Source organism: Malaya genurostris, chromosome 3, assembly GCF_030247185.1.
Source record: "Malaya genurostris strain Urasoe2022 chromosome 3, Malgen_1.1, whole genome shotgun sequence".
Lineage (NCBI taxonomy): Eukaryota > Metazoa > Arthropoda > Insecta > Diptera > Culicidae > Malaya > Malaya genurostris.
The window spans coordinates 116,049,114-116,062,568 of NC_080572.1; the positions used below are offsets into that span (position 1 = coordinate 116,049,114).

Consider the following 13,455-nt stretch of genomic DNA (forward strand, 5'->3'; position numbering starts at 1 on the left):
TATTCCTTTTCTTCGACAGAATACTTTCCCAGCTAGAGTAAAATTAGTGTTGAATTGCATCAACCGTGCGATACAACGAAGCACACATAAAAAATAATAAGGAAAAATAATGCTCTCTTTCTGAGAGGATGATTGCATTTGTATGCTGTCTCAAAGATCGCTCAAGGGTGAGCTTGCGAAGAGAGAAATTTTGCACTGTTCAGTGAGGAATTGATGACCTCCCCCTACCAAACAATTGAGTGACTGCGATTGAGTTCTTCCAAACTTTGGTAGCTCTCCCACGAAACAACGTTTTTGGCAACATGTTATATTGCCTCTTATCATTCTAGTCCAATAATGTATCTCATTCGTTAACATTTAATGTTTAATGTTTAATGTTTCTAGGAGCACTAACATGTCAAGTACTTTAAAAGCTTAGCACATAAATATGAAGTGTATCGTCATGTTGCAAGTGCGAGTTTAATCACATTTCATTCTTAAGTGCGGACATGTGGATATAGAATGCTTTGAACATAGGACTATAGTGTGTAACTTATGACATAAATTAATGTTATAACTGTCAGTTTGAAGTGTCACCTTATTGATGTATATATTTATGCTCAATAATCTTTATATTCTCTGACAAATGGCTACATGAATCTTCGTTCTAAATTGCAAATGTAAATCACTTCAAATTTCATTTAAATAAAATCAATTGTTTTGCAAACAGCAGATTGATTCTAATTGTATTGCACTTAACATTCAATTGGTTTCACACTTCCATTTTAGCTGAGCTTACACTTAATTCTTGCGCAGAATAAATGCATAAAAACTTGTTCATAAAATGTCATCATTTGAAAATAAAATTAATTAAAAAAAATAATTAAAATAATTCGCTAAACATAGTTTATTCGATTGAAGTTATACGATTTAATTTATATTCTATATATTGTAAAACGATAACTATCACCATCGTTGTCAGACACAAATCCCCTGAATTAATTGAGCGATTTTGTTTGGCCTTCCCCAATTCCATTACCTGAAATCACAAACATTAGTTGAATCATGCAAATAAGAAAAAAAATATTTCGTGATGTTTTCAAAAGACTGCTCTAGCAAGAGACAGTTTTCCTTTGTATATTTTCTCTCCCGATTGCTGCGGCATGATCATATTTTTCTACTAATTTTCCAATAATAAATCGACAATTTAAATTTTCGTTTTATAAACAGAGTTAAGATGAGCAAATAAACAAAGACAATCACTTGCTGAATCGTTTTTCATCAAAATTCACCGCCAATTTGATTCACTCACCGAGGAGTCACTAGCGTGTGTTCTAGTAAGTTCTAGAAACTCGAACCGAACCTGTACCCGACGGGTTTTGATCGGATACGAGTAAAATTTTTACTGCTCATTCGGGTTCGGGTCCGGTTCGGGTATAAGAATCTCTATACCCGACCATCTCTAACCGGTATTTAGGGACCGTTTATAAACCATGTAGACCACAAGCTGGAACTTTTTAACCCCATCGTACACCTTCGTAGACTTTACCAAACAAAGACTTTTATGAAGTCCCACCCCTCTCCGAAAAGAGTTTTCGTGGTTTCTGAATGGCCCTCACGGAAGCGGAAGCCGCATCCGGACGAAATTCTTTTTTCATACTTTTCATTTGTATCTAAGTTTGTGAGCACCCGGTTTCTGAAAAATTGGAGCGATTTCCGGTACGGAGCACCCGATCACTTATTCGGTACTTCCGGAACTGGAAACGATGATTCAATACATCCAAAATCAATGTATTTGATTATCAACTAATTAAAACTCCCTAATTGAAAAATTATGCCGCTTGTTGAAAGCATTTTGCACAATTTTTCACGCTCTTTAATTTGATACTTTTATACTGTAGTTCCGCAACTAGAAGTCATATTCGGATAAAATTCAATAAGATTCTATGAAATTATATAGACGTTTCAATTGAATCTAAGCTTGAGAAAACTGGTCCTTCGGTCTGTGAGAAAATCGAGTGCACTTTTTTATATTTTATATTTTTCGGATGCGGATGAAATTCAATAGCAGGCAGTGGAGCTACCTGGCCTCTCATTTGAATTTAAGTACAAAAAATTGGTTTAGCGGTCGCAGAGATAATCGAGTGAATTTTTTGCCTTTCTCATATAGAAAGGTTATGCAATCACTTGAAAAACCGACCAATGAAAATTGGCCCGGAGGGCCAAGTGTCATATACCATTCGACTCAGTTCATCGAGCTGATCAATGTCTCTGTGTTTGTATGTATGTGTGTGTATGTACGTGTGTGTATGTGTCAAATAATCTCACTAGGTTTTCTCGGAGATGGCTGAACCGATTTCCACAAACTTAGATTCAAATGAAAGGTCTCGTGGTCCCATACGGAATTCCTGAATTTCATTCGGATCCGACTTCCGGTTCCAGAGTTATAGGGTAAAGTGTGTTCAATATTGTACACCGTCACTTAATCCGGCGAAACAAAAATCGTAAAAAAATTTCTAAGCTGGTCTGAAAACTACACAAATCGATAGTCATTATCAGTAGGAAACTAAACAAACCGATTTCGGCTATCCTGGTTCCCGGTATCCGGTTCCGGAAGTACCGGAAATAGTGGATATACATAGCAAAATAGATCTCACTCACTTTTCTCAGCGATGTTTTGACCGATTTCCACAAACTTAGATTCAAATGAAAGGTCTTCCGGTCCCATACGGAATTCCCGAATTTCATCCGGATCCGACTTCCGGTTCCGGAATTATAGGGTAAAGTGTTTTCAATATTGTACACCGTCACTTAAACCGGCGAAACAAAAAACGTAAAAAAATTTCTAAACTGGTCTCAAAACTACACAAATCGATAGTCATTATCAGTAGGCAACTAAACAAATCGATTCCGGCTATCCTGGTTTCCGGTATCCGGTTCAGGAAGTACCGGAAATAGTGGTCATATATACCAAAATGGATCTCACTCACTTTTCGAGAAGAGTTTGTGTGTCATGTTAGTTGGTGGCCGTACGAACCGACTTTGATTATACCGGTTCTCGGGTTCCTGTGCCGGAAGTGCATATAATAGTGAACCCATTTCCCCCCAAGGATAACTTACGTAATCAAAGCACTGTTTTATTCTGTATGTTATGCATAAACAATCTCTTGATTTCTTTCAAAAATCGAAGAGAAAAATTTTGAATAGAATACCACAATATTATATGTACATGAGAAAGGCATCATTACACCACTAGGTGGATTTAAACATGTTTTTTCTTTTTTTTTTGCACCCTATTACTTCCGAACAACAAGTTTAATCCGGATAAAACTCAATGGTAGGCTATGGGAGCATTTAATTTGAACCTAGTTTGGGAAAGTCGGTCCCACCATCTCCGCGAAAATCGCATTTTGTTACATACAAACATACATACGCAAACACAGATATTGGGCGTACTCGGGAAGTGAGTCGATTAGTATATGACACTCGGCCCTCCGTACTTCGGATCAAAAGTTTGATTTCACAATGGTTGCATATCCTTTCTACATGAGAAAGGCAGAAACTGATCAAGAGTATGCCCGAAGTTGTAATTCATGTATCAATAATGGTTACGATTTCATGGCCTAATAAAATGGTAGCATAAACTTTTTGTACCCTGAGGTCTTTTTTATGCGGTTTTTACGAGGATTTTTCATGCGGATTTCCGAAGTTGCGCGATTTCTACGCGAATTTCCGAAGTTACGCGGTTTTCTTGTTTTGTCTTAAAAATGCATGAAACGTCGAGATCTGGTGTTATCCAGATTTTTATAAAGTCTTTAGATTTATTGCAAAAACAATTTTTTTATTACACCAGATCTCGACTTTTCAATCAATTCTAAGACATTTGGCATCAAAAAAAATTATCGATTTCGAAATTTTCAAAATTCCAAATTCGATTTTACGAAAAAAAATTTTTTTTGGGATTATACCAGATCTAGACGTTTCATGCATTTCTAAGACATTTGGCATCAACAAAAAAAAATTCATTTTACGGTTATGTTTTACGCGGATTTCCGAAATTACGCGGTCTCAAATTCTCTAAGTCGATTTTTGAAAAAAAAACATTTGGGGTTACACTATATCTGAACGTTTCATGCATTTCTAAGATATTTGGCTTACAAAAGTTTTTATACTTTTGCGTTTTTTAAGCGGATTTCCGAAGTTACGCGATTTTTTTACGCGGATTTTCGAAGTTACGCGTTTTTTTTGTGCTGATTTCCAAAGGTTACGCGAATTATTTTTGCGCTATGTTTTTACGCGATACGTATCCCCCGCGTAAAAAGAGACTTCAGTGTATGTCCTTACATGCAAAAAAAGAAAATACGAATCTGTACACTTTTTTCTAACTTGACTCCGTAAACGGATGTAAACGCTGTAATTTTCTGATATCAGCCAAATCTAAATATTACAAAAGCAGTATTATTTAAAGAATTATTCACATCGGTAACACTATTATTTCGTAGAATATTTCTGCTATGCAAGTTTGGCATTTGTCGTTTGCTGCAAAATACGAATAAGCTGAATATATCATTAGGCTGCTTTTCGATGTGAGATTTTGTGTCGACTAAATAAGCATTTAGCTGAATTAAACGTTTAATACTCGGTTGCTATTTAGCAACTAACTTTTAGCAGTGGAAAAGTGCTTCATGGATTCAACATACAAAGAAACAAAGCCATATCATTGGCATATTATTTTTTCATAATAGTCACTCTACGAACATAACTCGCGATTCAGCAGTACGCTCCGAATTAAAATATTATTTTATAGATTTATAACTACAATTAAACCAAAATATTGCATTGGGAGGATGAGAGTTTCCAATCGTAGATTATAAAATTAGTAGATTAGAAAAAAATATTTCTTATTTTGCTTTTTTTTCTATTCCGACATTTCAGGGGGCATAATGCAACATTTTTGTGTGGCATAATGTGTCTAAAACCTCTGAATGGTTGTGAGACATTTTATACTGCGGCTGAGCCATTGTGTCTAAGGTAAATAAAAAACCTGTTTTAATCCACCTAGTGGTGTAATGATGTCTTTCTCATTTTCATTTTCTCCTGTATATTACAGCAGAAATTCCCCGAAATACTACAATTTAAAAAAGTTCAGAAAATAGTTTCGAAGAATTCTTCTGTTGCATAATACACTACATTTGAATTTAAGTTAGTGAAAATCTATTCAATCATATGTGAGAAAGTGAAGTGAGCTCCATTCTATCATATTTGATTATTATTGCCGGTACTTCCGGAACTGAAAGCTAGTTTCGGTTCATTCGACCATGCACCAATATGACTTACACATTTTTTTACGATTCTCTATGGCGATTTGAATTTTGGAAAAAAATGTACCGGTAGTTGGTAGTTGGAATTCAGCAAATCATTTATGGGATTTTCAATGGTTTATTTGGTTACAGAGACTCATGGTCTGCAAACTGGAGAAAATCACCAGCCAATATAAAGAAGTAGCTTATAAACAAAGTATTCCTGAAATTGACATTTTCATACTGAGCACCTTATCTCCGGAACCAGGAGTTTGATCCGAATGAAAATTGGAATATTCTTATGGCATCTTAAGCACTTCAATCTCCGAGAAAAGTGAGCGACATTATTTTCACATTTTTGGTGCATTATTTTCACATTTTTATGCATATCACCCTGTAATTCCGGAACTGGAAGTCGGACTAAATGAAATTCAGGAACTTTGTATGAGACCATGAGACCTTTCATTTGAATACAAGTTTGTGAAAATCGGTTACGCCATCTCTGAGGAAAGTGAGTGACATTATTTTCACATTTTTGGGGCATATCACCCTGTAATTCCGGAACCGGAAGTCGGATCTAAATGAAATTCAGAAACTTTGTATGAGACCATGAGACCTTTCATTTGAATATAAGTATGTGAAAATCGGTTACGCCATCTCCGATAAAAGTGAGTGATATTATTTTCACATTTTTGGGGTATATCACCCTGTAACTACGGAACCGGAAATCGAATCCAAATGAAATTCAGGAACTTTGTATGGGACCATGAGACCTTTCATTTGAATATAAATATGTGAAAATCGGTTTACCCATCTCTGAGAAAAGTGAGTGACATTATTTTCACATTTTTGGTGCATATCACCCTGTTATTCCGGAAGCGGAAGTTGGATCCAAATGACACACACACACACACACACACACACACACACACACACACACACACACACACACACACACACACACACACACACACACACACACACACACACACACACACACACACACACACACACACACACACACACACACATTTGCTCAGCTCGTCGAGCCTCGGTTCAAAAGTCGTTTTTTGCAGTTATTGTATAGCCTTTCTATATGAGAAAGACAAAACTGAGAATGTGGTTATTTTGAAAAATGTGTTTTTTTCAATCAATTTTTGTCACTTTTACCAAAATTATTAAAAATTATGTTTCTCAACTGTATTGCGATGAAATGCTCACATTCTCGAAGAAAACATATATACTTTCATAAAGAAATATCTCATTATTATCTTAAGGGAGGCATATCATAACACTTTATCCTACTGTCAATCGATAATGGCGCCTAGACCAATGTCATGTAAAAAAAAATCTCATTTCCGCTATAGCTAAACAATCTAATGCAAAACCTTTTTAAATTACAGAAACTACTGATGTCGAGTTCGACTCATTTGAAATAAAGTAAGTATCACAGTATGAATTTCGGACAAAGCATCGAAGAAAGGAAAACCAGCTATACGATTGCTCTTCTTTCGAAACCAATGAGGTCCACCACAATAACACTGATCTTGGACAACAATATTCTCGGCTCAGAAATTCGATACAGCGCGAAAGTTGTTGCATTGAATATTTATAGATACCGTCCGCATCTTCTGTCTCATTCGTATTACTTCTTCGCACGTAAATTTACTTCCTCGCTTTAGTATTTCATGCAGATCTCGAATAACTTAATATTTATTTGCCATGTTTTACTTGCAATATTCTTGTCTTCAACGGATTCTTTTTACCTTCTCGTCTTTAGATATCCCGCCTACGCTTTCATGCTTGCATGATTTCATTCATAAATATTGTTTTTCTTTGACGTTGGCGGCGACGGCGCCACAACGATGAAATAATTGCAGTCAATTATGAATGTTCTAAGTACTTCTCTAACATACGGAATACATTCTGTTATGTACAAATGAATGTAGCAAAAATTGGTAAACAGATTGAGTTTTACACGTTCCACTCGAAATACAGGAATAGTGATCATCTCTATTCTTCCCACATTTGCCTTTTGAGACCCAAGTGAAAATCGTTGATCCCACGAATGTTTTCAGAATAAATACACCATCCATCAACTTGGTTGAAAAACCAGACCAAGGTTAATATTTGTCGTCGAAAGGTATGTGTATATGTAGTCTAATGGGCACAAACAACTTGATGGCGATAGAAGAAATTCCCGCGAAGATAGATTATCTTAAATCTCATACCGTTCTGGCATACATTAACGATTTTTGGTTTTGTAAATATAAAAATGTATGAATATGTGAATGCTGTGTATGTAAAATTTATAAATTTTCTCAATGAAAACTGAACACATTTTGGCTCAAGTGGAAAGTATAAAATCTCCATTATTTCGTTTTAAAGTTCTTAATAATCAAAACCAACTAATAAAGCTAACCTGTCCTTTTTGTTATGTTCCTAAAAATTACAAATATCGTTTGCATTGCTTATGTAGAACGACTATGCATTCACTGTGAAAACCGAATAGGAAAATTAATACTTCGACATGTCTGATTTAATCAGCATTTTAATTAACTAAAGAAGAATTAAAATGCTGATTAAATCAGATTTTGCATTGTTGTTTAAAAATATATATCAAAATTCAGTAGAATCTATTGAAAAGAATGCCTGCAGTGTCGAAAATTGTCACGTATTTTAATGAAAGAACCCATTCCGAAAATCACCTCTTCGGTTTTTACTGTCTCATTCGTAAATGATCACTTTCAAAACAAATGAAGAGAGTAGAAGCATAACCGCCTTTCATTTCAACATGAGACGATATTTTGTCAGCAAGGAAATTCAGTCGAATTTCAATTTCTTTGATTTATTTTTCAATACAATGAAAATCTGTACAAAGTTGTGCAGCTGAGAGTGACGTTTATTTTTCATAATTTTCATCTATTTTGAGTCGAAAAAAATTTTTTTTATTTACTCTGTATTTGTCTGGTTGAAATTGGATAAAGTGAAAACATTTTCTATTTTATTTTAATCTTCACATTATATTTTAATTTGCTGATAGCTATTCGTAACAAAATCCATATGTGACTCATATTTATTGAAATTGAAATATGTAACTGATGTTTCTTACTTCATCATGTAAAACTGTTTTTGAATACGTCAAATGTAACATCAGTATCGTATAGTTGTACCCGATCAGATGGTAATAACAGAATTATAACAACTGGAGTAATTTATTTCAGAAGAATTTTGTAACAAATTTTGAAATATGTTTGGCTGGTAAGATGTTAAAATAACAAAACTTGTAACAAAAAAGACTCTAGCGGGAACAAAATCGTAACAGATTTTGGAACGTTTGTATAACAATCATTATTGAATTTGATAAAAGTACAGAAATCCGAAAGCAGAAATTTGTAACAATAGTTGTAATAAATAGATAGCAAATTTGAAACAGACAAACTATATCCCAGTTAATTTTTAGCATCGTTTCAATCCAAAATGTTGTGATCTGATTTCTTCTTTTAGATTTTGGAAATTCTGATCATTATATTTCGATATAAAGCTACGGAAGAACTCATTTTTTCAATTAATGAACTTCATCATGAGTTTTGCAAATGAAAATAAAACATCATAACTGGTTTTGTTATTATATTGTTATCATAAGTTTTAACTTTCAACTGTTTTCTTTCGTTAAATATCTCAAAATAACACAAATTGTTATACATATCAACTGTTGATATACTTATGTTATGATTTTGTTATGCGCATCTGATCGGGTATAGTTGCCTAATGTAGATGGTACTGCGTGCTCAATACACTTTGTGTTTCGAGTCTACTTATGCTGATCACGGGGGGCTGCAGAATTTGGTACGCCGAAAAATGTAGAGTATCAATCACGATTCTTCAAAGACCATATATTGATGGGCGACAAACCATGAATTTATATGAGCTCGAGATAAAGAAACAGTTGACTGTACGGGTGTTTTTTAAGACGACCTAATAACTTAAGGTTTGGGAACAGATAAAAGTTCGAGGAGGCCAAAGCCATCCTAAATACGTATACTTACCTGTGATAAAAAGCAACCAATACACACAGTAATAGTGTACCTAACATTATAATTACCTGTATTCAGGGGTAGAAAATAATAAATCATCCTAAATACCAATAAGGACACCATCTACCTGGTTTATTGAATATAAAATGAAGTCACTGCTTCTAGTGCATCAGTAAAAATTATCAGGTGCAAGCATATGCATATATTAAATCTTAAAAGTAAATAGTAACAATGCCGGAGTTAGTTGAGTTTGTGGAGTGTCCATATAATCGTTCCCATCGAATCATGCCACACGTCATGCCTAAACATTTGTTCAAGTGTCGAAAAAATTACCCTTCAGTAAAGTTAGCAAACTGTCCGTTCAACACTGTGCATCAGATACCGTTTCCGGAAATGAAACTTCACACCGAAACCTGTCCGGATCGAGCATCTTTCGAACTGTACAAGTACTGCATATCCAACTTTCCATCCAATCGAACCAAAACGAATCGAGAGCTAAAATCTCGACTAATCTATCCCGATCAAGGAAAGCATGCTCAACAAGAGCGATCGAGGGATTCTGTTCCGGAGTTGGTTTATCACAATGCAGCACCTTCCAAGATGACGGGAAAAACACTCCTCGATGACGACGAGTGTTGGGACGATTGTAATGTACCAGCTTACAATCCCCAAGAGTACTGCAAAAATGCCAAGGTTATTCGCAAAGCGACGCTGATGAAGCCATCAGAGAAGAAAGAATTCTACCGCGACGAACGACGCCGATTTAAAGAAATTGACCGTCAGCTGGAAAAGAAGTCGCAGCTTGCCGATGAGGATTTGAATCACATAGTGTCATCGTTTTCACGAAAAGTGAAAATTAATTGAACATATTATATTTAATTGTACAATACTTCTATGATTTGTAATATAATAATTTTAGAGTTAACAAAATATATAAATAAAGGTTTAACATTGCCTAAAATAATGCTCGCAGGAAGGATTCCCGACCTGGAAGGTGTCTGTAGAATCGTATGCCAGAATGTAATACTCTGCCTATGCTTAAAGATAATTATTCATCTTTGAAAAATTTGGCATTCATAACTCGAAAAATAAGCATCCTATCTCAAAAACATTCAATAGTGTTCAGGGTGACTGGGAGACCTTTCATTTGTGACTAGTTTTATGTAAATCGGTCCAGTCATCTCTGAGATCTCGACCTATTTGTTGACAACACACATACAGACACACACACGGACTTTTGCTCAGTTCTTCGAGCTGAATCGATTGCCTCCGGGCCTCGGAATTTTTTTTTAAAGTTTGAGTAAAAATAAAACAATTTTACAAGTTTGAGTAAAAATAAAACAATTTCAATTTTCAGAATCATTCATTGAGTTTACCTCTCGTGTTGTATTTTTTTCTGACTGAAGTACTGCTGAAAATTGCAACGCTTGGAATAGCATTCCCCTACTTGCTCATCGAATATCTCGGCTTTGAAGACTTATATCGTGACAAAATCTAGATAATTTAATTTAGATACGATTAGTACATAAAAACATATACTTTGTCGCGATGAAAATTAAGTCTTATATTTTTCTGTGAAACAGTCAGTTTTAATGCGTCCGCCATTTCATTTGCTTTAGTTTGCTGGTAGCGTTCGAAAAAAAATAGTGGAGAGGAGAGAAACAAAATCGACTCAATAAGGTTCCTAAACACAAAGACGCAAAGGGAAGTGAGGGAGGCACTTGGTCGATACAAAATCCATACGCGACCCACTGTCCTCAGGACCTAAGACATGTCTGAGAAAACGGATTGAGGTCAATTTTGGAGCTATACATCTTTATTACTGGTACTTCCGGGATCGCAATATGAATTACCAGTATTACCGACGCGAGTAACAAGACCTGTGAACTATATAAGTCTTCTGTCAAGTTATATGAAATTAGCTTATCTTCACTTCAAACTCTTCAAACTGAATTGTTTCAGCTCATCTTCCAGTTATTCAGGACCCGGTTTTCGGATTCAGAAGAAGATCAAGTTTTAATGGGATTGTAAAAAATTTCATTTGAATCTTTGTATAGCCCTATTGTATGAGAAAGCAAAATCCGAGCTTTTGATATTGCACACGAGGTCTGACATTCCTGTTTGAACTCTACTATTGATACCAAAATTTGTTTGGTAACTGGGCTCTTAACTATCATGTAATGATCATAATGAATTATTCGCCAATATGTATATAGGGCATTCGGCACGTAAAAAAACAATGCACTCCGTTGCAAAACAAAAAGTGTTCTGTAAGTAGCAGAAACTTTACGTCTGCTTAGCGGTTCAAATTGAACTGCCGAGTTTAGCACTAAGCAGTTCAATTTGAACTGCTCTGCATTGATGAGTCAAAGACAAAACGTAAAAATAATAAAAACGGTTATGTGCCCTAGCACAAAATTTGGCTAACCCCCAATTGATCATTAAAACTTCCTTAATCTGCTTACCAGCAATAAAAACTAAAATTGCATTCAAAAAGCTTTCCCGAGAAATGAATTGAGCAATTTCGATGACTGTAATGAATAAGCCTAAATGTTTCACACACGCTGTCAATCTCAAGAAGGCCGCCGATTGCATTGGACCTTTACATGAATGACACCAAAATGGAAAATTTGTCAATGCTCTTTGTTGACGAGGCCCGTAATAAGCTGAAATTGTCATGTGGGCAATCGTAAAATGTAAAGCTTAACAGCGCACTGATGGCGTGAAGATCATGGCGGATACCTCTGATGAGTATACAACCACTCCGTTCCTTGTATGTCCTGATATATAAATTTCTCCTGACAGCCGAATCGTGGTAATTATGTATCTTGATTAATGTTTTCCACTCCACCTCCGTTGATCGTGCCGTTCTCACCCGTTGCAGTTCGGTATCCTTTCGTTAAACCTTTTGGATTAAGTTATTTCTCGGTCAGAGTGCAGGTACGAGCTTTCAAACGTGAGTAGCCGAAAGTAGAGGAAATTGTTTGCGAGAAAAAACAGGTTCACACGCACTTCGTACTGATCCGAGCATGATAAAAACACTTAATCGCAGACGAGTGGCGCAGGATTAATTGGGCGGTAAGTTCAATCGACCTTCTTAACACACAGTTGGTATCATGAATAAGCGACACATGGGAAGAACGTTCGACAGGTTCTGATATGCAAATCATTACTGTTCTACCCATGTTGCGCCTCAGTCGTCAGTCCCCAAGTACAAGTGCGCTTTTGTGTCCTCAAATAAAATGTTTTGTACCTACCGTCGGTGGTCCAGATTATACGGCGCATGAGATTCTAGCACTAACCAAGCAACTATGCTGAATACAGAATAATTGTCAGCAAAGTCTGATGGATTCCGCTTTAGAATGTAGTGTCCTGATTTTGTTTTGCATCATTTGTATTCCACGTGAATGTAAAAAGATATTTGGTAGAGTATTCGATTGATCGGTTAAAACACAAAATTGTGCAGCAAGTTTTCTTGGAGATTTGAACATACAATCACTGAGCAATATAAGACTGGACAATATGCTAGAAGAACATATTTAAGGATGATTTATTAATTTTAGTTGGTTTGAAGTAAAGTCGCCATAACTAGGTTCAGTTTTTGAAATGACTGAGTGGAAACATATACTGGAGAAGCCAAATGACTGAGTAGAAACATATACTGGAGAAGCCAAATAAATGAGAAACTCACAGAAAAGATGATTTTTGAAGGGTGGATGGCTTAGGGTGACGAAATGGTAACGCGTATGCACGGAATGTATAAGAACGCAGGTTCGAGTTCTGTCTCTGAGTGTATCTTTTTCCAAAATAACGAAACGACGTAAATAACGATTTACGTAACTTCTATTAGTATTTTTTCAGCGTGATAGAAACCTTTGTTTTAATGAGCAATGGGTATGGAATGTTGTCGTGAACTGCTTTTTATCTCCGGAAAACTGCTTCCTTAATCAAAAACTGTAGCTAACCATTTTAGTAGGAAATTTAAATTAACAATAAAATAATGTACGCAATTTTCCATGAAACATTAACGGAAAATTGATCATAAATGACATTTATTTGAGAGTACATAATTGATAAAATAAAATGTTTTAAATTCAACTTGAACAGATTTAGTGCAGACTAAATCATTACGAATTTAT

The 13,455-nt window shown here is 35.4% G+C and overlaps 2 protein-coding genes across 8 annotated transcripts in view; both read left to right on the forward strand.

Moving 5' to 3' along the window:
- Nucleotides 1-13,455, forward strand: part of LOC131439245 (zinc finger protein 502-like) — a 69,660-nt gene that overhangs the window by 24,431 nt on the left and 31,774 nt on the right. For 5 of the 7 annotated variants that reach the window (XM_058610014.1, XM_058610017.1, XM_058610018.1 and 2 more), the window contains exon 2: nt 6,683-6,719. The exons of 1 other annotated variant lie outside the window; for it this stretch is intronic. The gene's annotated coding sequence lies outside the window, so the exon portion shown is untranslated. Of the gene's footprint in view, nt 1-4,914; nt 5,011-6,682; nt 6,720-13,455 lie in introns of all 7 variants that reach the window. One more of the 7 variants, XM_058610015.1, reaches the window with a different exon arrangement.
- Nucleotides 9,282-10,180, forward strand: LOC131433944 (gametocyte-specific factor 1 homolog). The gene has a single exon (XM_058600564.1). It carries the CDS (start codon nt 9,548-9,550, stop codon nt 10,178-10,180), a length of 633 nt encoding a protein of 210 aa, XP_058456547.1. The 5' UTR covers nt 9,282-9,547.

Coding starts and splice junctions, on each gene's coding strand:
- LOC131433944 (XM_058600564.1), top strand. CDS start 9,548: ATGCCGGAGTTAGTTGAGTTTGTGGAGTGTCCATATAATCGTTCCCAT.